Source organism: Halyomorpha halys, unplaced genomic scaffold (assembly GCF_000696795.3).
Source record: "Halyomorpha halys isolate HHAL.00 unplaced genomic scaffold, Hhal_1.1 Scaffold566.1, whole genome shotgun sequence".
NCBI lineage: Eukaryota > Metazoa > Arthropoda > Insecta > Hemiptera > Pentatomidae > Halyomorpha > Halyomorpha halys.
This window is the reverse complement of record NW_027106661.1, coordinates 5,718-32,145: the sequence shown is the minus strand read 5'-3', so window position 1 is coordinate 32,145 and position 26,428 is coordinate 5,718. Positions and strand designations below refer to the sequence as shown.

The 26,428-nt window shown below is 27.3% G+C and overlaps 1 protein-coding gene across 2 annotated transcripts; it reads left to right on the top strand.

The window, feature by feature from the left end:
- Gprk2 (G protein-coupled receptor kinase 2) lies at positions 1 to 26,428 on the top strand. Of its 2 annotated transcripts, none has more exons than XM_014426253.2 (13): positions 1 to 333; positions 1,041 to 1,136; positions 1,223 to 1,338; positions 1,418 to 1,495; positions 4,111 to 4,301; positions 4,707 to 4,911; positions 9,371 to 9,517; positions 9,609 to 9,783; positions 9,863 to 10,071; positions 10,693 to 10,836; positions 11,074 to 11,211; positions 11,624 to 11,749; positions 14,848 to 15,419. In XM_014426253.2, the coding sequence occupies exons 1-13, from the start codon at positions 282 to 284 to the stop codon at positions 15,283 to 15,285; spliced, it is 2,115 nt and encodes a 704-aa protein (XP_014281739.1). In that variant the 5' UTR covers positions 1 to 281; the 3' UTR covers positions 15,286 to 15,419. The 2 variants fall into 2 exon arrangements, with proteins under 2 accessions (XP_014281739.1, XP_014281740.1); XM_014426254.3 differs by lacking the exon at positions 14,848 to 15,419 and adding an exon at positions 18,648 to 26,428 and having other exon boundaries at positions 6 to 333.

Here is a 26,428-nt window from a genome sequence, read left to right as displayed (position 1 = left end):
ACCGCTGGTAGAGATAGCTTAGTGCCGATGGAGTGTGCGATGAGGCCCAAGTAGCCCCAGTTGATACTCTTCTCTTCGTATTGTCCTCAGGCACCTTGAGGAACCCGCGGTCTTCGGAGAGGGGCACCTGCAGTCCAGCTTATAGCACAGTGCCCGTTGTCGCCATTTTAGAGACCGACACCACCACACCCCATCGTATTTTAAAATCAAGTCATACACCTCTTTAATGGGAACGGGTCGTCATCGGCCCGGGGGACGGGAAATCCATCAAACTGGAACTAATGGAATTGGAGAATATTGTGGCCAATACGGTTTATCTCAAAGCCAGGGAAGGTAAGGAACGGTCTCTTTTCTCAACACACACACTCCCTGACAAATCAATAAACAGAGCATTAAAAGCTCCTTTCCTACAGTATACAGGGCCAGCATTAAATTTAAAACCACCTAAACACTTCTCCTAATCTCTTGTAATGAACATACTTAAACATATTTGCCTTGAGATAAAGATGCAATAAATAGATCTCGTGTTTACATATTTGTTTACTTCCCTTTTGGTGACCAATTATTAATTTATGTTTTTGTTTACCACATGTGCTTCAAAATATTTTTTGTTTAGCGATTTTATTTAAGTTATATAAAGAGTGCAGACGATTTTTGGGTGAATATTACATTAGTTGGCTATTGCCTAAGAGCCACAATAATACTGGCATGTATTAGGTTATGTTCACTCATTACACATTCTCTTTTTTGAATTAATAAAAGCATATTTTAGTATCTAGTATTATTTCTTTAATTCTGAAATTCTTCCCAGAGTATATATTTTAATGGTTAGTCTGACAATATTGAAACTATAAAAAATAAAATTTTTATTTGAAACATATTTTTTGACCTTAATAAAGTTTCTTAACACAAAAAAGAAATTCCATTGTATTTTTCCTTTTCATTAACCTCATAAATTATTATCTTTTGATGAATTTATTAATGACAATCATTTATGGGAAACAGTTGAATTTTTTATTTTAACCATTCCAATATTTTAGGTGGTGCAGATAGTAACAAGGGAAAGAGCAAAAAATGGAAGAAAATATTACAATTCCCCCATGTTTCTCAATGTTTGCATTTAAAAAACAAAATAGGTGAGCTTTTGCTATTCATGATTGAAATATGTGTATCTTCGAATCTTATAAATCTTATTTTCATTTTCACTGCATTTTACTTTCAGATGTAAAGTATAGCTATGTTGTTGATCAGCAGCCAATCGGTAGGCTTTTGTTTAGACAATTTTGTCAAGAAGCCAAACCGAAATATCATAGGTATAATGTTTTCCTTGATTCTATTGTAAGTATTCTGTTTTTAGTTTTTACTAGTTCCTTAATTCACAAATATTCCAAAATTAATTTTATCTTGATATTTAAAGGAAAAGTATGAAGTGGAATTTGATGAGAATAGGGTGGATCAAGCACAAAACATATATGACAGATACCTGAAAAATCACGTGAGTGTCATGTATTAACATGAGTTCTTTTCTATTTTAAATGTTGATAAAGTTATGATCTAGCATCTCAATGCTTTATGATTATTAATTTCACACATAAAAATATAATTGTATATTTTGTTCTTGAAGGAACAAATGGTCTCCATTTACTGATAATATTTATTTGAAAAGGACCTTTTTAATTTTTCTCTACTTTAGGTTTTATTTTTAGGTATTGAATATTACTGTGTTCCAGAACTTTTTAATTTATTCTGTTGTAATTTTATAAAATAAATTATATGTTGTTGTTTTGTATATTTACTAACTTTTTATTCTCTACCCATTTTTGTTGTATTGTGTTTTTTGCTGATTTTGCTTTCCTTTGCATCATATATTCCAATAAAATAATTTAATTTCTTTTATGTTTAAATTATGACCTTCAAGTCCTAAAAGTTTATGTGACAATCAGCTAGACTTTTTTTGTTTAAAAAGTAGTCTATATGTTTAGGATCACATTTGTTTTGGTTTGTTTGTTAAATGCATAATTGATAAAGATGTTAACATAGCTATAATACATCTCATGGATTTTTCGTAAATACACAATAATTCCCTTACTATGATTTATTTTCCCTGTAAATTTGTTTGAAATTAAATGTGTTGCTGTTATCAAATCAACTGGTAAAATGTAACTTTAATTTATGATAATTGATTTTTCTTTGACATTATTGTCTGGTTTGTGTTAATATTTATATTATCAATGGTAAGTTTTGCAGTCTGAATTTCTCAAAAACATTTGGGTTTCAAGATTGTTAGTGTTCTCAAACATTGTTTTCGGATTTTCGTTTTGTAGTAAGGGATGAGATGAAGTATGACAGACTATGGTTGCTATTTTTCCCAATTTATAAAATCTGAAGGATTTTAATCCTTATTGAAGATAGAAATAACAATTTTTTGTTTTTATAACATTGTCGAATGACCAAAAATTAAGATAATTCTTTTCTATTATAAATTTTGTTTTTAAGTAATACGTATATTTATACTTACATACATTCAAAATACTATGGTAGTACATTACTATTTATTTTATTTACTTTTTCTGTTTATTAAACAGGAAATAAACAAAATAAATTAAATTTGGGATATTAAAATGAAACAAAAGAAATTTTACTAACCGACTTATGATTTATGGTTGGTAGTTGTGGTATGTATGTGCCTTTTTATTAGAATTGAGGAAATATCCTGACCTCTCTATAAAAAAAATATGTTGAAATGGCTATAGAAATTTGAGCATTATGAATAAAAAAGAAAGTGAGAGATAATTATTAGATTCTTAAAAACTGAGAGTATAAGGAATCTAAAGAAGCAAAATTTACTGTTAATATTTTGGTATAATTTATCTTGAAAATTTAATGAATCGACAATCATAATTAATTTAAAAAATCTAAACAACAGTTTTCTTTAAAAAATAGAATCTAGTTTTCATTTGTATAACCTAATCATTGATATGTATAGTTCTTATTTTGTTAATACAATTCCGCATAGTTTAAATGAGTTTGTAGAAATTCAAATTCAAATTCTCTTTTCCTTTTTTTTGCCAATCATCTTAATGAAAATATGACCTAAAATTGAACAGAAATTGATTAAAATAATTTAATCCTGATATCAATATAATTATGTTTGAAAACAGATGTAAAATGAGATAAAACATAGAAATTTAAATAAGCAATTACCAGAAATTAACCTATTGAAAGACCTACCACAATTCCAGTTAAGGGTTATCTCTCCCGAGATCAGAGTTCCTCAAACTCTGTTCAGAAATATACAGATTTATTATAAATAATTAACTTTTGATTGATATAGTCAAGGTTTATTTTCTTTGTTTGGGAAACAAACTCCAGAAAAAAAAAAAGAAAATATAAAAAATATTTGAAAACTTAATTTTTTTTCAATTTTTACTATTTATTTGATCCTGTTTCTAATTCTTGATATGTGTTTATAAGAAAGTGATATGTGTTATCTTAAAGAACCTTCATAACAGTATTAAAACTTCTAACATAAATTATTGACCCACATTTAAAATTTACTTATATTTTTTAAATGATTAATTATTTGTTTTAAAAAATAATTATATTGATTTCATATCTTCTACTTATCATTATACTCCCATGAAATTAGACAGACGGATTGTGGTTTCCTGTTGGTTAAATATTCTTGTTTAAAATTATTAAGGTTGCCAGATTAATGAACTTGAAGACAACAAACATGACTGAAATTTCCTGACCCCCATTATGTTTCCATCTTGCTAGCTTCAATTCCTTCAATTAAAGATACTAATCTTAAGGCATTTATTTGTTCTAAATATTAACTTTTTTAAGTGTCAATTATTAGTATGAATCTGGTTTTATTATTTTATACTTTTTTGTATTGTACATTTATAATTTCTTAAGGAAACAGTTCCAAAGAATCTGGAGATTTTTTCAGCAGGAATGGATGGTTGTTTAACCTGTGTGTAAATTTAAAACAATCCTTTACAAACAGGATTACTTTTTTTTAATGTCTTGGCTAGGCTAAATTTTTAAGCTTTTGAAAGTTTTTTTTTATTATACTTTAGAATTTATGTTGTGATATCATTATAGGCACCATCACCGATAGATGTTTTGAATCAATCATTGATCGAGGCAGTTAAAGAGAAACTGACCTCTGGTAACCGTGAATTGTTTGATGATATGAAGGCAACTGTCAAAACATTTCTGGCCGGTGAACCGTTCCATCTTTTTGAGGATTCAATGTATTTTCATCGGTACCTACAATGGAAATGGCTTGAAAGGTATTTTTTAATTTTTTGTAAATTACAAATATTTAGTGTGAATGATGAAAAATATAAAATATATGTTGTGAAAAATATATGAATGACTGGTAAAGAAACTTCCTAAGGCTTATGCTCAGTGGGAAATGATTTAATGATCAGTTCTCTTAGCTTTTTTGTCTAATGTGACACTGATTTTGTGGCACCTCTATTATAGTTAAAAATAATGATTTATGAAAGTAAAAAATATAGAAAAAAAATTAATTTTATTTTTTGTCATTGTTTAACTTATTTATTTAGTTTAATACTTTAATTTTTATTTTAAAATTCCTATCACCTTTATTGCCTGTTATACAATGTTGCATCCTACCTTGAATTTTTTTTTTTTTAATTATCCTTTAATATAATTTTTGTTTTTCTTTTTAGTCAACCTGTAACCTACAAGACTTTTAGAATGTACAGAGTGCTTGGTAAAGGCGGCTTTGGAGAAGTATGTGCATGCCAAGTTCGAGCAACTGGGAAAATGTATGCTTGCAAGAAGTTAGAGAAAAAAAGGATTAAAAAAAGAAAAGGAGAAGCTATGGTGTTAATCGAAAAACAAATTCTACAGAAAATCAACTCTAAATTTGTTGTGAGTTAATAAATTGTATTTATTTTAAAATATAATAGTGAAAATCTATGTTTTAGTTTATCGAGGGTTACATTTTGACCATGTTCTGCCACTTAAGGATATTTTGTCTGGAATAAGTCAGTGTGAATAAAACATATTGCAACTTACATTTGGGTTATTATCAGGGCTAAAAACCATGAGGGAAGAGGAAATAGTTCTCTATATAGACAAGATAGTACTGTTCAGTCCTTAAAGCTATTTATCTCTGAATTCTTCAACCTTTCTCTATCTGTGGGCACATATACAGGTGAACTGTCAAGTGGGGGTACCAGTCTTATTTTTTTTTATTTTGTGTTTCTATTCAGAATAAATTGGTTATTTGGTGTTATTAATGATGTTTCAAAAAAGAATACCATTCCCAGTTTAAATACTAAGTATATACCATACTAACGATAAGTGTTAAATAAGTTGACTGCTGTGATGCCAATACTGTCATTAAATTTTGCAATGATATAAACTAATTACTATTTCAAGCAAATTTTTCAATATTTCCAATTAATTATTTTATTGAAAACACATCGATCTGCAGTATGTAAAAACAATTTCCAATTTGATTGCTGGTACAAGTTATATTAGGCGGACATAGGACTAAGGGTGACCCCGAACTTGCAAAAAGTAAAAAAGTATTTCATCATATTTGTTTGACATCAATAAAATAGTGAAACTTGATTGGGCAATGTGTATAAAAATTATTCAGGGAATTCTATTTTTTATTTTTACTATATTGTATATTTTAAGTTCTCCTGAAAACTGCAACTGAATTTTCATATAATACAATAAAAGGGGTAATTTAAAATTTAAATTGTTTCCATTTCTATTTTCCATCCATGTTTTGAAGTTCTTGTAAATGTTTCACTTCCACTCTTTTGTACGGTCACTAAGGAATCATTGTAACAAAATATAAGGATAATTGTTTTAATTTAGGTGACCTCCTATTTGGTTATATTGGGGCGGTAATTATGGAACAGAAAAATCAAATTGCAATATTTGGAAAGAAAAGAAGGTAAGAAAGTACCACTTCAGGATAACTTATGATAGTCTGACAGAAATGTCAAAATACAAATAGAATGAGATGTTATCATTTGATGTTTTTGTAAAATGAATCTTCTACAAAAAGTAGATTACCAGAAACAGAAAATTGTCTAAGAAGGAAGTAATCATACGTTGATTGTAGATTGAGGGTTTTCAGTTCTTTCATATTATGAAGAGAAGAAGCTAGGAACCTGTGAAGTATATTCAAACATTTGGTTCGTCAAACTTGTTCTTAGTTCCTTCATATGTTTATCAGTTGTTCAGAAATAAAATTTCTCCAATTCATAAAATCCTTGCAAACGAAAACATTTTGTAGGAAATAGGCCAGTTCTGTTGTTAACTTTTATAATTTTTCTTTAAAAGTAGAAGCTTTTGTATTCATGCAGTAAATGAAAAAACTGTCTTAAAATTTTTTTGGAATTATGTGTCATTTTTTAAAAAATATCAGTTTATTAGGGTCCATGATATTTTAAAGATAATATGTAGGACCCAGATCTTTATTTAAATGATTATTATTGTATTTTAATAATTAATTATTTTGAATAAATAAATACTATGTTTGTTTTAGATTTTTTTTTCTCATTTGTTCTAAATAAATTCAGTATTTTCTAATCCTTGGTAATGAAATGAATATGTCATTCCTTCCCAGTGTGGTTTCTTGAATTAGTGTCTACCCGTTATTAACAAATTTGCTATTCGCATTTTCATTTCCTCTGACTAAGTCTTAGGGACGTTGGGATACTTTATCTGAAGTATCATTATCTTGTATTCATGAATGGAAAGTATTGACATTTGATATTACTTATCATGATTTTATCTGAAGATAGTATCGATACTACTGATATATTGATGAAAAATATGGATTGATATTAATTTTGCAAGAGGAAGTATTTATACCATGGAATATTGGGAATATCTAAATGTTCCTAGTCTCAGTTGCCCCCAGACTAGTGATTAATTTCATCAAGTAATGAATTAGAAATTTTTCTTTGAATAGATCTTTCTTTTGGTTTTTCGTTTATAGTTTCTAATTGTTAGATTGTTGTGAAAAATCTATAATAAAACAAATTAAAGAACATCAAATTATGTGTAAATGAAATGATGAACTACCGGAGCAGGTTGTTTACGTCCATAACATTATCTGCTTATTAAACGTTTTAGGATCTACATAAATGTGTTTTCATGTTGTTTAGATTCATATATAGTACTGTACCTCAGTTTTGGCAAAAGTTGAAAATAAATTTCATTTTTTATTCTACTCAATCAAATTAATATGTTATGGTATTCACTCAACACAAACTGAAATGCTGTTTAATTTCTTATACCATAACTTTTCTGCTAGGATGCAACTATTTAGGTATAGTAGATGAAAAACAAAATAAAAATACCTAATTCATTACTTTATAAAATTATATAAATATAATTAGCTAATTAGTAAGAGTTTTAGACCCCATCGATGCTTTTCAGAGTTAAGTGTGATAGAAACTAATTTTTAAAATTAGTTGCGGATTTATGTTCTATGGGCTGGATTTTTTTGCATCGGTTACTGTAATTTATTATTTATTTATTTAGTTCCTGTAATGTTACTGTATATATGTCACTTAATTATTCTTGCTGAGTTATCTAACGTCCTTAAAGGTACTCAATAATAGTATTGGAACTGGCCTATGATGAAATCGAAGTGCAGTTTAGGAAATATTCAAATGAATCTTTTTATCAACGGTAAAATCCAGACCCTCTGTCAATTGTAGAGGTGCTAAAAGACAGTACGCACTTACTTACATATCTTAACAGAGGGACATTTATTTGATTACTTTGGCCTAATTATTCTCATTAAAGTAATAGAGAGAATTACTATGGTCTGAAGTAGGACATTTAATACTAGCCTTTAAAGAATATTGGTATTAAATTATTACCTTGAGTTAATTTATTCAAAGTTTATAACATTTATAATTTGAGCTATATTACCTTCTTTAAATTTTTAAACCATTATGCTTCATTTTATTATTGGTCATTTAAATATTTTCTGTAATTGATTTTTTATTTAAACGTTAGTTTGGAAGATATCCTTTAAGGCTAGTTAGTCTCTTTTATCTGGATGTTGTTAATTAGTGGATTTTGAACATTTCCTATGAAATAAAACATGAATATCTTATCTGAGGCCATTGTTTATTTATACATGAATACAATTTTGTGAGAGTATATATATATTATTATGGAGTATACATATATTATTAAATAGTAATTATGGATTTTGTTTTTAAACTATTACCTATTGTTTTCCTTTTATTTTATTATAAAACTGCTGTGCCCATTGGTTTAACCCACATTAAATTTGGACCACACATCCCTGTTTTGTAAAAATAATACTATATGGCCAAGTGAAACTAATTCACAGAATAACATCTGAAATTCATATAAATAAACAAAAGAATCAACCTCTAAAAAAAATTGTGTCAGTCTTGGAATTGGCCGACAAAAAGAAACTTCTGTAAATGAAATAATATATTAAAATTTTATTAATAATATTTATTTTACAAAAATAAAATAAAATTTTTATTTTCTTATTTAATTTTATATTGTTTACATTAAAGCTTTCCTTATTTAACGGCCTATCCAATTCAAATAGAATTTTTCGAATCGGACTGGTGGTTTCTGAAATTAGCATGTTTAAACAAACATAACTAGTTAAATGGGTTTGCATAGTAACTTTCTCAGAATATTTTAACAGTAATAATGGCTCCTAAGTATAATATGCTGTATGTTTCCTTAATGGTCCAATTTAGTTGTTTTTGTTTTATTTTTTGTAGCTGAGTGTGTTCAGGTATCACCTTACCAGTTCTGAGTCTGAATTGACACCAATTTGATTCTGGCCTGGGCTGGTTGACTTTTATTTTGTGGTAATCCCAGTGAATAAAAATACAACCTTCGCACTCTGTTTAGAATAGATTTGTTTCCTATAGGATAACCCCCTCTCGTGTATTTCATAAATGGTCAGGGATGGTGTAAACAAAAAAAATGCAACTATATATACCAGGAGATGTAATGTTTTCAAAAAACAAAATTTTATTTAAAAAAAAAAATATAACCACTTAAAACAAGTATTTTTCTAGCATTTTACTAACCTAGCATTTTATTAAAAACAATCGTTAAAATTTGCAGCATCATAGTCATGATAATAATGATGGGGACTACCTACTTAAGCTTTTCATTACATGGTTATGGTTACTTAAGTCACTAATCAACAAAGAAAGTCACTACACTGTAACCAGGGACTAAACCGGTTAATCTTTTAGCATAACAGATTTCTGTCAGTTCTACCACTGTCGCATATTGGTTATTAATTACCAATAGTTTTCATTTATAATAAATAAAAAAATTTGTTTAGGTGAGTTTGGCATATGCTTATGAGACGAAGGATGCACTTTGCCTCGTCCTGACAATAATGAATGGTGGTGACCTAAAATTCCATATCTATAATATGGGCGGGGAACCAGGATTTGACATTGTCCGGGCTAGGTTTTATGCTGCTGAGGTAATATTTTATTTATTATTAGCCACTGAAATTAATTTGATCAATTCTAAAACTTTATAAAGAATAATAATTTTATTATATAATTTTTAAGGTGCTCTGTGGACTGGAACATCTTCATTATCAAGGGTTAGTTTACAGAGACTGCAAACCTGAAAACATTCTGTTGGATGATGCTGGGCATGTGAGAATCTCTGATCTTGGTTTGGCTGTAGAAATACCTGAAGGTGAAATGGTGAGGGGCCGCGTTGGGACCGTAGGCTACATGGGTATGCTTATCTTCTGTCTTTTATTCCATTATCTTCCTTACAAGTAGTTTTTTTATTCATTTGTTTTTCTTACATTCAGCTCCTGAGGTGATCGACAATGAGAGGTATACTTTTAGTCCAGATTGGTTCAGTTTCGGATGTCTTGTTTATGAAATGATTGAAGGGCAGGCTCCATTTCGAGCAAGGAAAGAAAAGGTTAAGAGGGAAGAAGTGGACAGAAGGGTAAAATCAGACCAAGAAAAGTATTCGTCAAAGTTTCCAGAGGAAGCTAAATCTCTATGTAGACAGGTGCGTTATCTTCTAGTCTAATTTTCCTCTCTAGGAATAAAAGTAGAAGTACAAAGTAAATAAATAATAAAAATTGTGATGGTGTCTAAGTCCTCTTTGATTGGGTTTTTTCTTTTACTACAGTACAGCTTATGAATTAAAAATTAACAATATCAAATATAAAAGATCCTCTGAAAGTCTTGTGGGAAATCATAAAAAAAGGTTTTAAAAAAAAAATCAACTTTTTTCTTTCAAAGTTTCAACATTTCAAAAATCAGGATAACACTCAAAACAAATGTATCAAAAGCCACTAAAGATCGTTCTATGCTTGATTATATTCTGAAATATTTTTGCTGTTTTGACAGAGGTGAATTTCCCCGAGTGTTGTATTGTTTTTTTTAAAAGGTTATTTTATTTTAAGTATTGCGTTATCCAAGTTTAGCTATATGATTTATAATAAAATTCCATATGGTTAATATTAATTTATGGACAATGGATTGCTATTATCATAGTAGCATTACTTTGTTTTGAATTTTTGAAAAGTTTTGATAGATGAGAATCTATTTTTATTTATCTAAAACTTGTTTCAAAAATGATTATTCCATAATTGAACAATTAACATTTATTGGTTATCTGTATTAGTTATTGAAGAAGACAGTTAAATCTCGATTGGGATGTCACTGCGGCAGATACGGAGCAAGGGAAGTGAAGCAGCATGACTTCTTTAAAACAATTAACTGGAAAAGGCTTGAAGCTGGCATGGTCGATCCTCCGTTCGTACCTGATGTAAGATTTTCATTATTATTTTAGAACTAAGTTACCCTTCATTTCTTTGAAAGTATCATTCATTCTTCCTATATTGTTCTTATTAAGTAATAATTTTAAATCATATTGTTCATATCATTTATCAGTTCTAAAAACAATTTTTATCATGCCTTAAAACATTTTCTCATTGGATTCTATCAGCTGATAATTTTTGTATATAATATTGCCATATGCTTATTTTTTATTTTATTTTTTTAGCCACATGCGGTTTATGCCAAAGATGTTCTTGACATCGAGCAGTTTTCTACAGTGAAGGGAGTCAACCTAGATGCTACTGACGATACATTTTATTCAAAATTCAATACGGGATCAGTCTCTATTCCTTGGCAACATGAGGTGAGGAAGAAATTTAACACAATACTCTATATTTTTATTGTTGGTTTACTGCTTTTATTATTCTATGCCTAACTGCTTTAATAGGTAATTTGTATTAGTAAATTAAATTAATCAAAGTTATCTTACTAAAGTTACACTCTACAAAGTGAACAAATTAACTGCTCTAATTTTTTTTTATACGTTTAGTTTAAATTTGTAAAATAAAATCCAATTTTTATATTGTCAAGAGTTAGCTAAACAGAAATTACAATTTTATTGAAATAAATATAATGTCTTTTGTTTTAATAATTTATTTTTGCCTTGATATTGTCCATAAACTCAATACTTTAAAGCTTCTTTCTATTTATATTCTTTATTACAGCAATTTTATAAATCCTTAAATTATATATTTTTTTTTTTCAAATTCCGAAAGATGATTGAAACAGAGTGCTACAAAGAACTGAATGTTTTTGGCCCCTGTGGTACTCCCTCTCCGGACCTCATATTACAAGCAGTACCGCAGCCAGAAAAGAAAGGTTGCTTCCCATTCAGAAGAAAGGTAAAACTTTGTTTTACTTAATTTAAAAGACAATTAGATTCTATAAATCTTTCTGTTTTATTGAAAAACTTATTGAGTTTTAATATAAAAATATAATTCCATTTAAATATTTTGGATTTTAATATATTGAAAAAAAAAAATTACTTATGTTGTAAGGATTGGGCAGGAAAGTATGTGCTGCTGAAAGATATGAAAAAAAAACATACGTTTTAATTTAGTATTCAGTAAACGCTTGTTACTACAAACATAGATTCAAGAAACTCCTCGTTATAACAACCCAAAATAGAATCGCCCAGAAAAATAAGTTGATTTTCCCTTAGAACCTTCTTTAGTATTTAGTATAAGCTAATTATGTTAAAACGAAATGCAAACTACTTTTGAAATAACTCTTTTACAATAAACTTAAAAGGTTTAATATCATTATCATGTTTAATTATATAAAAAATATATAGAAATGATAATTTACATTGCAATTTTATCTATTTCCATGGACTCAATGAATAATTATTTATATCCCTTTTATTTATATTTTGAACTGCCTGACTAAATACTTTAAAGAGAATGTTACGGTTGTCATATAAACACTGGGAGTGGTTTTTTCTTAACTACTTGAAATCAGTTTTCTCTCAAAAGTAATTTAGCTGTCCTCTCTTTCCGTATCGTTCATTTATCATAAATTATCAGCTTCTTATTGATATGCCTCTTTGTATTAGTATGCAAGTTTAAGAAAGGTTCAATGTCAAAATTTTTATTTTCTTATTTAGTTCAAAAAGTCTAGAAACAAAACATATTAATATGTGTTTAATATTAATGTGTACATGATTACACATTATATATTTATATTTTTTGGCTATGTATTTCTTTTTTTTTTTTTAGTGTACGTAAATATTCATATTTTATATAACATACATGTTGTTTATTTCATGTTTAATTGTTTTTTATTTATTTGATTAATTCGAGGTATAATTAAAGTCTTTCTGCATTTAGAATAGAAGGTTTCAATAAATAAAATGTTATTTATATAAACTGATTTTATCTACATTGTTGTTATTCTTACAGTTCGAACTTTGTTTTAACGAAATGCTGATTTTCTAGTCCCTTTTTGTTCGTTAAAAAGCCTGTTGAAGAAAGTTTTTGCTTCGTAAAATAATCAATCAGACTGATTAGTTATTCCCATTTCTTGGTTGTTATCCCACAACAAGAAATTTGTTTCTTTTGAAAAATGTATATATGGTTTTCTAGACATATTTCCTCAGGAACATATGGACATATTTTATTCATGTATTGGAACTTCTAGATTTGTATACTTTAATTCACTTCAATAGATTGATTAGTTAAAATTTACTCATTAAATTTGTAAATATTTCATAATAGCTTATTTTTATAAACAAATTGGAGAATCATTTGAAATTTAGAATCAAGGAGGGAAGGGGAAAAATAATATAACAAGTAGTTACTCTACTTCAAAGGAGGGGAGAAGGGGGAATGAGAGTTATTGTTTGGAGTTAAGGTCACTCATTAAGTTTTCGGTGGTGTAGAAATTTATAATGCTATTGGTTTTTATATCCTCATGTTCTTTATTCATTTCTTTTAACATTTTGGGTTTATACCAAATAAAGGTCTTTAATATGTTTTTGGAGGTACAGAAAATAAAAATGCTATTGATTTTTTCATTACACTCTTGCCTATCAGTTTACTTCAACATTTTGAATTTCTAACATACTAAGGTGCTTTAATATGTTTTGGGTAGTGATCATAGAACGATAATACCCCAAGAAAACTAAATCTGTACTAACTTTCTCTATAGCTTTTCTATTTTAAAATTTTTATGCTACTGTAGTTTTAAATCATAGAACTTTAGGTAGATTAGTAAAACATCCTATCTTTTCCATTCACATCTCATTGAAAGTGTGATGTGAAATTTTTAAATTTGCAATTAATTTTTTATCTGAGAAAAAAAAACATTAGTGTCAAAAACATAAAGTTTTCAGACTTAAAATCGTGCATATTCAATAAGTTATATTTCCAAGGGATATTTATTGATAAAAATAATTTTCAACAGGTTTACCGATGTATTTGTTTCAAAGATTCTAGAATGTTCAAAATATTAAAAGATTTAGAGAAAAATGCCGCCTAGAAGCATACAAGTCATTAATTTTTTCATTACATACATTATTTTTTTCATTTTAATTGATTATTTTTAATAAGAAACCTTTGTACTTGACCAAGAAACAATAAATTTAACACCAATTTTACTTTCACTACCTGTGTGTCCGTGAGTCCGTGTGTGAACAGCCTAGCTCAAAAACAAACATTCATACAAAACAGATTAAGTATTTAAGGTAAGTATATGTCTGGCATGTGACAGCAACTTTTGTGATAAAAACAGCCAACCGGAAGTCCCACTTTATACAATTGATTTTTAACATTTTTTTTTTTTATTCTCTCCAAAACGGCTTTTGATTTGCATCATTGGCATTTTGATTAATTTCGGCGCGCCAGCGTACAACTAAACAGTCTTTAGAGGTGAATGAATATCAGCTAGCTCTTATCCTCATTGAAATCTCAATATTCAATATAGGATATATATCCTCAAAACATTAACAGTTCTTATTGTTAGCAATAATAAACAATGAATAAAAATTAAGGCAAACAATTATTAAAGCAAACTTGTGAATTTTGGCTTGTTTGTCAATCATAGTAGGTTTCCTTAGATTTATATCAGCTTTGACTTAATTTTCATATTCAAATATGAGTTTTTGTCACAACAATGGTACCTCCCAAAATAAAGGATTCAAATTATGATTAGTTTGTCAATATTGATTATTGCTTTAAATATTCCAGCCTTAAATCAAAATTTGTAAATTTTGTATTAAGTTCTTGAGGTTTTGTTTTATGATGAGTTCACAACATTTCATTACAAAAGTATGTTTAGTTTCATTTTGTAATTTAGAATTGGTTTTATTTTATTTTTTACTTTATGTTGTTACTTTTTATTTATTTATTCACTTAATGGGAGTATTTTTATTTTCTATTATTATATTTTCGAAACACAATTTAAAACTTATTATTTACTTATTTTATGCGTTTAATTTTAGAAAGAAAAAGAAGATAAATATTGTACAAGCTCAGAAAAGGATAGTGCTGCAATTAAACCCATTAATTGTCAGACTTCTTTTGAAGTTGTTTCTGAATCATACCTTACTTCCAGTGATTCTTCTGAATTTTTCTCTTCAACACCTACACCCTTCTCGATGTTAGAGACGAAATGTCAAAAAGAATCCAATAATGTTGTAGGGTTAGTCAAAATATGTCAGGATCCTCCAATTGTGAGTCGTTATGATATTTTAGCTAGAATATGGGCAATGAAATTGGAAAAGTTAGATAGCCTTCAGTCGATATTTGCTGAGAAATTAATTAATGATGTCTTATTCGAAGCAGAACTGGACAATCTGGGACACGGATGCCATGTTGTTGCTAAATCCCAATTGTCAAGATATATGTCAGAATATATTGGCCCTACTGATACCTCATAACGTTATACATATTGTGAAGTGATCCAAGCAGATCTCGAATTATTTCTTAGTGGAGTAATATTGAATTTTCTTATTCCGCTTTAAAAAAAAAAAATTATGAATAGGTCTGAATTGTCTAGGTTTCATTTTTTGATAATTGTTTTTCATTTGTTATAAAATATTTGAAATTACTATTATTTTATTGTTTTGTACTTTTATAATTTTTTTTAATAAAGATATTTAACTAATAGTCTGATATTTTAATGTATTGATATTACTTTTGTTAACATTTGTAGTTCAGTTGTTATATTTGAATAGAATTTTAACAATTATATTCCTATTCTAATAACTTTTACTTTTGTAACCATTAGTACTTCTTATAGAAAAAATAAATCCTGTGATAATGGTGGAATTATTTACTTTGATTAATAATATGTTGTTTAAGTAATTATCTCCATGTTAAAATTTATAAATTAATTTTTGAAACAATTCAAAAATAGCTAAAAAGTCTTCCAGTCATCTATCGTTATTTCAATATAGCTAGAATTCCATTAAAATTTTTGTACGCTCTAATTTAAAGTTCAGATTTTGTAATTAGCAATAAAAGAGTTGATTTTGTATGATTTGTTGTATATAGAACCTCGTTCATGTCTTTATACAGTGAACATCTCTGTTCCAAACAGCCATAGTAACTCAGTTTTGTTTCATGTTGTAGTTGTCTGTCTGTCAAAGGGTTTCTTTACCTCAAAACGGGGAAATGTAAGGAATGATTCCTCTGTGAAATTATTTATTTAAATAACAAAAATTGTGTTATAGCCATTACATATTAACACGAAGTATGTTTATTATCATTTTATGCTAATCATCATAAAGTGTTACACACTTGGGCATATGCATTGATCTGATGTTGAAACTTAGTACTTATTTTCACCACTACGGAATGGTTGTGGCAATCATGATGTATGTAATTTGGATGTGTCTATTCGGTCAGATTAAATTTACTCGTGAGATACTGAGATATAAAAACATCTGCTCTTCTTTAATACAAATTCAGGTTGTTTCCAACACTACTGGCTAATCTGAGTTGAAAGTTTCTCAATGTATTATTTTCATGTAATTTTCTTGTTCATTTTATTTTTGACCATACAAAGCATATTTATATACTATGGAGAAGTTAATTGGGGAGTGCAGTCATTTTAGAAAATACACCATGAAATAAAGTGAAAGTTATTTTTTATTCTGTCCCAACATTTTGGACTAAGTTTTTGACATTCAAGGGCAGCAAATCAGGCCTAAATCATTGGCACACAATAAAATATAAAATTTCCCAATATTCTTCATTATCCGGACCGCCTGTTCCTGATCAACCACATCCACTATATATTTATATTCCGTTATGTATTGATGTTTTTGTATATGCAAGGTGTCCCACTGTACATGTTTACCACCCTAACCTCTACAATTTTTGCTGAGACTTATGCCCGTTATGACACTTCTTAAGTAAATAATTCACAAAAAAAAAGTTCAGTTTTTTTATGAATGAATTTTTATTTTTCTCCAGTGATGCCTTGTAGCAGAAAAGAAAACTCATTGATATGGACATGGTAATGAATTATATTATATTTAGAATAAGACTACTGTCGAAGCTGGGCCTTGACTAGAAGGCATCACCAGAACTATAATTTTTTACTTTCATTTACTCAGTATAAGGAGTATATAGTATAGGAAAGTATTGCGATCGTGCAAAATTCCGAATCCGAGTTTTCGATGGAAATGTATGTTTTGAGTTCCCCTAAGTCCAAAAAACCTAGTCTTACAAAAAAAAAAAAAATTACAAAGTCTCGAAAACAAAAAGTCGTAAGAAACTAAAATTACATATTTAAGGCAGGGTTATGGTTAGGATGTGAAAGCAAGTTTTTCGCTAATATTGTCTGACTGGAAGTGGCACTTGATGGAATCAATTTTTGACATTTTTTTTTTTATTTTCTCCAAAACAGCTCTAACGATTTTGAAAAAATTGGTGAATCAATATGAAATTAAGTTCTCTTTAATACCAGTTAGGTCTTATCCTCATTGAAATAGTCTAACAGGGCTTAAATGCTGAATGGTCAATAAATCTTCGTCTGAAGTACCGGTAATTTGGTTTATTTGAAATGAATAACCAGTTCTCATTGTTAGCAATAATAAGCAATAGGTTAATACAAAATATTTAAAAATTTGTTGAATAAACAAAGGAGAAAAAAAAAACAGAAATATAGACATGGTCGAGTCTGAAAAAATTATATCGCCCAATCCCTGCCAATTGTTATATTTTTCAATTTTTGTTCAAAATTTTCCCCCTTTCTAGTCTTAGATTTTTTTGGAAAATCTTAAAAAATAGTGATAGCTAGAAAATGAGCCCACCAACCTACTCAAAATATTGGAGACGTTAGTAGGTTCGTAAGTAAAAGTTGTGTGAAGTGGTGTACCGCACCAGATTTTTATTATTTACTAGAAGGCAGAGAGAAATTGCAATGAAATAAGTAAAAATATTAAAACATGCCAAAGAAGGCCTACTGCATGCACCGCTAGCATTGAATAGAAGTTTTGCATACCTTCCGTTAACCCTTTGATGTTATTGCCGCTTGTTTATGTTAGTCCCTCTTTTATGTTTCAATATTAGCAATATACAATTTCAATTTCAAATTGCATTGAAAGTAATCCTAATGATTTTTGTCATCATCACATCCAATTATATTTTTTTAAAAAAATAGTACAAATCATCTACTATGAGATAAATGCTTTTGGGACACCTCATAGGGAGCAAAAAATTAAAACAATCCTGCTGGGTTAATAATCCTTTACATGCAAAGATTTGATTTTTTTTTTTTAAAATTGGGGGTTCTAAGGGTAATATACTTTCCTATATAATAATTTCTGGGAAAATTCAAAACTTCAGTTGTTCTTTATTAATTAATTAGATGACCTTTTGGAACCATTTTTTGTATGGAACTATTTTCAAATCTAACTCCTCTCCTTAGAGCACTGGTCAATTTGTTATAAACTGAATTTCATCAAATTATCCATTCTTGTCATATTCATTTATATTTATCAGCAGTATTTTATGTTGTTCATTCCATTTCCCTAACTGGTTTTTCTTCTTCTTTGTCTTTTTGATCAATTAATCTTAATTATGTTAAAAGGCAATGTATTTTTAACAATTATATAACTATAAACATTTAATGAAGATTTTTTTTTTAGATAGTTATTAATTTTGATTTATTAAAAAAAAAAGTCATTAGAAAGTTACTATATTACGATAATTAACATTATGTTAAAACAATTTCATCATTATTGCAATTGATAATTTAAAGTGTAATTATTTTTTAACTAACAATTTTCAGAAGAAACAGTCAGCACGAAGCATGCCCGTTCCAATAGATGAACTTTATTTGACTCCAAAGAATGAAATCAGCTGATCGGATTCCACTAGCAAGATATGAACTCTTTATTTATTTATATAACTCTTTTTAACATCTCTCAGCTCCTTTTTTAAACTTTCGACGATGAAATTATATGTTCGACTCGGAAAAATGTGCCAAGAGTTAATCGTGCCAAAATTAAATATGGTAATATTGGTATATATGCGTTACTTTTGTAACATTATCTTTTAATATTATTCACCTTATACATATTTATGTATACATACGTGTCAATATATTTATTAATTAATTAATAATTATACTTTAAAAATGTATTTGAAGGGATATTAATAATGAAGCATCACATTTTTAAACGGGTATGTGTATATAAAAAAATCAGTCAAATGACGATGTATTTTAGATTTTAGTTAACTCAACTGATGTATATAGGTAGTTTATTTCTATTGTGTATAAACTGTCTTAGTTACCAATTATGTAATAATTTCACTTGGAAAACATTAAAAAAATCACAAAAAAAACTTTTATACTTGGATGGTTGAGTAGGCATGTTTTACTTTACAGGTCGTATTTTGAAAATAAAATGGTGATCGATGTTATTTTGGAGATAAAAAAGCTTTGATGACTTTTGAGTTGAGCTTTGCGACGTTATTGTGATCTGTTTTTCAATCTGAATAATTGATGTATTTGTATGTACATACATAAATATTTATTTTATGTATATTATTTTTGTTATTTTGTACATAGGTATTCTGTAGTTTCTCATATTATTTATTACCTCATTGATCCATGACATTGTTAAGATTCAGTCGTAAGACATTTTATTAGTTTTTAAGGTAGTTCTATAATTTAGTTCTTGGGCTTTATCTATAGCTCATTAAAGTTTATTAATTTTATTATAGTTTATTTATTTATTTTAGAATTTTTTCTTTTTCTTTTAGCTTTTAAGTTTAAAATTTGTTATTTTATCTTTAGTTGTAATGGGATAATCTTTCTTATTTTATTTTTTCCCCCAAAAAAAAAATATTGTTGTGTTTAAATTTTTATGAAATGATACAAATTACAGTCTTTCAACAAGAATCTGTATATTTGGACTTTCTATCTAGTTTTCTTATAACAATATGATTTATAGAATTATAAAGAAGAAATATTTAATTTATTATCTTCTATTTTATTTAGTTAATTTTCTTTATCTTGTGTTCTCTATATTTTTCAACTCAGGTTTTTCATTCCAAAATAATAATGATGAAGAGGCTTTTCTAGGACTAAGTTACGCCAATAATAAAATGTTTAATTCTTACCATGAAGAGAAAGGATTTGAAAACAATTAATAAAATCACACGATTGGTTGATCAATTATTTAGAAAAAGTTTTCATGATTTATAATCTTCTTTATTAATATCTTTGTCTTTCAATAATTTTAACAAGTCATGTTCAAAGTAAATTCTTAATTTGTTTGATTTTTCTCTCAACTCCTGCATTTATCGCAGCTTACCGATTGGTCACATTTTGAATGAATTCCTGAGATGTATTTCGATATTCTTCCTTCAGAGTGTTAGTTCTGGAAGCGATTCTGGTAAACTTAGTTGTTTCTTTATTGTCTTAAAAATTCATCAATAGACATGTATGGTGTAGATCTGAACTACCTGATTGCTAAATAAAAATATTCAGACAGAGTTTTACTGGCAATATTTGTCACTGATGATACTTTTTAATTGTTTTTCTGCCTGAAATTAAATCCAGATAAGTTTATTTTACTTAGAATGTTTTTTTCTTAAAATGGTTGTTCCATTTGCATTTCATGTCACATTCTTATTGTAGCATTTAAGATTCAGGAAATCGATAATTATTTTTTTATTAAGTATAGTTGAAATAAATTCTACTATTTTGAGCTTGGGCTCAACAAAATTAGTAGTAATTGGAGGCTTTATTAATTAAAATTTTTTCATTTGTATTTCAGAAATTATTTCTGATTTCTAATTGGTTTAGTTTTGTTTAGTTGCATATTTAAATGATGTTAAGTCTTACGATGGATCTGAAACAATGCCCCATAACTTTTGTGATCAACTTCAGAATTACCTTCTCACTTGTCTGTTAAATTTATTTTTAAGGCTTATATATTATACCTAATTTCAAAAAAGTTATTATTTACATATAACGTGACTATCTCATTTATTATTATTTTATTTAATGTTTAAATCGAGTTGTATAATATTAATTATTTCTCCATCACTTCTTTCCCAATCAAGGAAAAAAAAACTACTACAAAAAAATTGAAAAACAATTAATGAAAAATAATAATAAAAAAAAAAACAACAACGAGGAAGAAATCATAAGTGAACTAATATAGTGCACAAAATTCTATAATAAAATATAATGTTTTCTTAGAAAACTTAAATAGCTTTTAAGGCCTACTTTGCCTTTAGACATATTTTTGTTTTGTTTTTTATATAACTATAAAATTTCTTATTGTGTTTACAAATGGTATGCTTATATTTGAGATATTACATATTATTAAAGTGAATCTCATTGTATGTTTTGTAAGTTAGTTTGTTTTTTGCTAGTATATTTTGTTATAACTTTTAAAATTTATAAACACTCATTCTTCTTTTCTTTTTTAAGGCCTTTTACACCTTTTTTTATAAGTGACAACTCACAATTTCTTAGGCCTTTTACAATATGTTCAATTTTTTATATTTCAAATCAATATGATTTTTTTTTAACGAATAATTTGTTAAAAAGTATCTTTGTTCTGATGAAACATTAAAAAAGTTGTGCTACATAATGTACATATCAAATTTTTTCTAAGTAACAATAATTTTTAATTTTGAAATGGAATATATATATTTTAAGATTTATCTTGAGGAATGTGTCAAATGAGTTTTTGCAGTTCCTTAGTCATCAATTGTTAAAGTCATATTGGCTTCTTTAAATATTAAATCAATATCTGGTTGATTTTAATTTACTCAAGTAAATCATGAATGTGTCTAAGATGGCATATAAATAATATTTATTAGCTGTAATTTCTAAAGTTTTATTCATCACTAACTGTAAGATTCTATAGTAATAATTTGAAGTAAATTACTTCATCATGTATTCAATTATATTTATTTACAGCTCATTTCAATTTATTGGGATGTCACTTATAAATAAAGGCTATCTACTGAATTTTAGTACAAAATAAAGATTTTTTTTTTTTTAATAAACTCCGTCTTATAGATTACCTACTATTTTTGTTATTTCAAGCTTTCTGAACATTTTTGGTAATTATATGCTCAATGTGAGAACTAGTTTGATTTGTATTTTAAAGTGTTCATTATTAAACAACGCATAAATGATTATTATTCACTCGCAATGTGTTTATAAAATGAAAAAAACAGAGGAAAAAAAGATAAATAAACAGAAGTTTTCTAAGGCCAGGTTTTGTTAATATATTGATATTTATAATGAAGCATTTATTTCACAACATATCGAATAAATTTTGTTGTATAATACTCTATTATTACAAATGTGTTTTTCGACTTTTTTTTTAGGATTAGTATTTATGATTTGATTTCAGATAAAGTTGTGTCTATTTTCTGTAGCATTCTAGTTTACATTGACTGACTTAAAAATTATACTTCTATTAATATAAGAAATATTAATGTGGTTTTTAAAGAAATCAATTTTACTGAGAATGGTCTGATTCTAAAATCATTACGTACTATTTTATCCCATTTGTATAACTGATTGATGATCTATTAAATTTAAATTAATTTGTCTTGGTGTTAGGAAAAGTTTTTCTTGAACTTAAGTATCTACGGAATGATATTTTCTGTATGATGAAGAACCTTCTTTGGTATAAGATTAAGAAATATTTGAACTAAACAGTGAATGAGTAGTAAGCTGAAAATGGTACATTTATTTTGTTAGATGAAATTTGGAGTTCTATTATTAATTTTTAGTATAAGTCATTCGATCTATATAGTTCTATTAAATACGCATTTGCATTGGACTTTGATTTGCTTGCTAAGTATTGCAAAGAAAACAAAAGAGCAATGGTTGTTACTGTGTTATTTTTATGTTGTACAACCTGTGAACTGTTAAATTACCTAGCTATGATATTGTTTATAATGAGTCTTTAAGAGATAAAAGCACAGAAGAGGTTCCTTTTTTTATGATATACTACAAGAGGAAAATTTATATAAATTTGGATCTCTTGTTATGGAGAAATATCAGTGTTATTGTGTACATATATATTTATATTACCTTTAGGCTGTAGGTTTTTATCAAATTTCTCAATTTTCATTTATGTGTTAATATTCTAGACCTTTGTGATGCTTTGAATTTTTATTTTTTCGTGGGCAGCTGTGTGTAGGTTTCGCCATTTTGTCATTCCTCTAATGAGTAAAGAGGGAAAATTTATAATTTTTTTTTCTGATTTATTGAATCATTCAAACTGGCTTTTAGTCATTTTTTAAACCAGATTGATTAGTTGTTTAAAAAAAAAATTATTAAAATATTTACTTTAACGAGAGATTCTTAACATTTTTTGTTCTATGGACCCCTCAAGAGTAAAATTTAGGCCGAGACACTTAGCTTGAAGCCACGTGAAGTTTGAATGCAAATTTAAAAATTTTTTACTTAATAAATCAGTGATTTATATCTTTAAAAAAAATATTAAATTATAAATGCTATTATTCGATCCAAATTTTTTGCTGATAATGACAATCTGTTTTGATGAATTTCATATTTGTTATCAATAATTTTTTTCTGTTATACAATACTCAGGGGTCTATGGATCTAAGGTTAAGAACCTGTGGTTCATGGTTTTAATATCGTCTAGTTGACTGTAATAATGTTTATAATAATTCATGAAATTTTTAAAAATCTGTTTTACTTACCAATTAACCATTTGATTGCAAAATCTGACACAATTTTCTTATATATGTTTTCTAATGGTATGAAATTTTTTTAATAATAAGAGATTCAATATTATAGTTTTATAGTACAAATCACCTAATTTTAAAATTTCTCAGTTAAAATTTGATCCTATTGTGAATGGATTATGTAGTTTTAAAAATTTAATTTTGGAAAATTAAATTTGTTTCTTTTTTTCTCCACTTCGATAATTTATTTGATTATAATTAATGAATGATTGATGTACTATTAAATAAGAAATTTAAATTTAAAAATAAGTTTACTTAAAAATATTGAATCTCTTTACTGATCCAGTATAACTTTTTTTTTTTATCGGTATGACTAATAATAGAAAATGCTAAAATCTATGGAGAACCTTTTTTAATCTAAGTAGTGGATGAGGTTTTTTAAAGATACAGAATGAAAAGTATAAATAAAAATTGTACATTTTGTAAATTATCTTTTAAAGGGTTCGCATGGTGTTTAGCTAGTAATTTTTACAATTTAAAGATCAAAAAAATTTGTTAGTAAAACTTGGATTTTGCAAATAAGTGATTACTACTTATCATTTTCTCACTCCACATCACATCGTAGAAAGCATTGTTAATTTTTTTTCCAACTATTTATTAGTTTTATTAGATTACTTCCAGCTAAAAAAATGAGAAAAATCTTTACATTTATATTTTAATGTTTATTGATATATTTAGTTTTATTAGTTGAATAGGTTTTATTTATATAAATTTAACTTGTAATTCAGATTACTCAATTATCTTTTGTTGGTTTCAAAAATTGGTATATGGTTATAATTTAGATCTGGAAACAGTTTCTATTGAGTTTTGTAAGGATTTAGTAGATTGATTTTAGAAAATTTAAGTAAAGTTTTCAGGTATGTATGACCAATTATATACCATACACCGTACCGACTCCTTATATGGTTCGTTGGGCCTATCCCATCTAAACGGGTGCCTGACTACAGATTTGTTATTTATTTAAATTAATACTGATATTTTTCAAATAATGTATGATGATGATGGTTATAGTTATATTGCCATCATTTAGCAAAGTAAACCGTGTGAACTTGTAACGTCTATTAAACTTTAACAAATGGATTATTAGTTTTAGTAGTATTAATTAGTATTTAAAAAATGCTCAAATCACTAATATATTTTAAATGGTCTGATTATATTGAAACAGTTTCTTATTTTCGATACATTGCTTTCTACATTTATATATTTTTTCAATATTACAGAATTATTTTCAAAGAATTTAGAAAATGATAAATATACCTAAATGGTCAGTATTTAATTTATTTCTGTACCTGTATATTTTAGGTGAAGAAAAAATTAGAACTTTTTCGATATTGATATTACTATTACAGTATAAAATCATTTTATTTTTTTATTACTTTGTCTCCTTTTTTTTTTTTTTTTGTTCTCTACTCAGGGTATTAGAATTATTGTCTAATTAATTTAATGTTCTGAAATAAAATATTTTGTGATCTATTATATACAATTTTGTTTTTTTAATCTATCATAGCTTATATGAATGATAAGAAATATGTCAATAAAGAGTGAAGTCCCCTATAAGTGTAATTATTAAGTAGTATATAGCACAAGCTTATGTATATACTACAAGTTACATATGTACAGAATCTAATTTAAAAACAAATTTGTCGAAAACGCTTTTTCTTCATTGAATATATTGCAATACATGATCCATAATAAATGTAAGCTGGTCATTTTTAAATTACCCATCTCCTTTTTCAAAGCATATCCTTAAAAAAACTGCAGGATGTAATTAAACTTCCTTACCAGTTTTTTATTGGAAGATAGTCTGGGTGGCAGTCAATAAAGGTATCAAAATAGTTTTCTTCTACTTTTTGGATACCTTTATTGACAGCCACTTGGACTACCTTCATACAATCTACTTCATATGGTCATACAAATCAGTAATTAAATAAATTGTATGTAAAATAAAAAAATATTGTGTGTACATTGCCTTTGGCTTTTTAACATTCTTTATCTTCACTTACAAACTATTCCTTCAGCTGCCAAAATTTTAATGTAACTGTTCTTGACATGAACCACGAACATACAGATGCTAACCTGTATAAAATACTAGTGAAAGTTTCTATTTTTATTTATAAAATTTCTTTTGATAGTTTAATTTAAGGAAAAGAATTTGTGAGCATTTATACATGAAATAAAAGGCAAACAATTTTTTTTTTATATCCTGGCTATTCTTCAACTATCATTAAACAGTTAATTGACATTCACAACACAAAGCAAAACATAAAAACAGATTGACTTACCCAAGTTGTTATAGAATGGCTTGAGTACTTAGTGAGAAAAACTCTGTGTACTCATGACAATTTTTTCCTCATTAACTTTTTTAATTTTTCATAACTCTGAACTATATGAATATGAGCGTATTTTTTAAAATGTTGTCAGACTTGTACCCAAATTAACTGAGAATTCAGAAACATTTTTTTGACCAATTCTGGAATGGTTTGGAAGCTGTTGCTTCATATTTGTCAGATAGTTGAGGAATTAAAAAAAAAAATTAATCATGTTGAATTGATAAAAAAATCTGGAAATTCATGTCAAAGGTGTCCTTTTATGAACAGGTGATTAAATAAATATTCCGTTTTCAAACAAGTGTAAAGAAAGCATTGATGTATTGTGTCCTCTTGGACAATGGTTTTCCATTTCCTGGGGTTCTCAATTTTTGGCCAGATATATCAATAGGGAGATCCACTTTGCTTTTAAGGGTCGCTTTTCTACCTGTACAAAAAATGTTTCAGTGACCTGCTGCACGCCTGTGTTGCCCACAGGGTAGGGTAAGGC

Excerpts from the sequence above, each read along its gene's own strand:
- Gprk2 (XM_014426253.2), top strand. The coding sequence starts at position 282 with ATGGAATTGGAGAATATTGTGGCCAATACGGTTTATCTCAAAGCCAGG. Across the intron at positions 1,496-4,110 it reads ACAGATACCTGAAAAATCAC|GCACCATCACCGATAGATGT; the intron begins GTGAGTGTCATG and ends ATATCATTATAG. Across the intron at positions 11,212-11,623 it reads CTATTCCTTGGCAACATGAG|ATGATTGAAACAGAGTGCTA; the intron begins GTGAGGAAGAAA and ends AAATTCCGAAAG.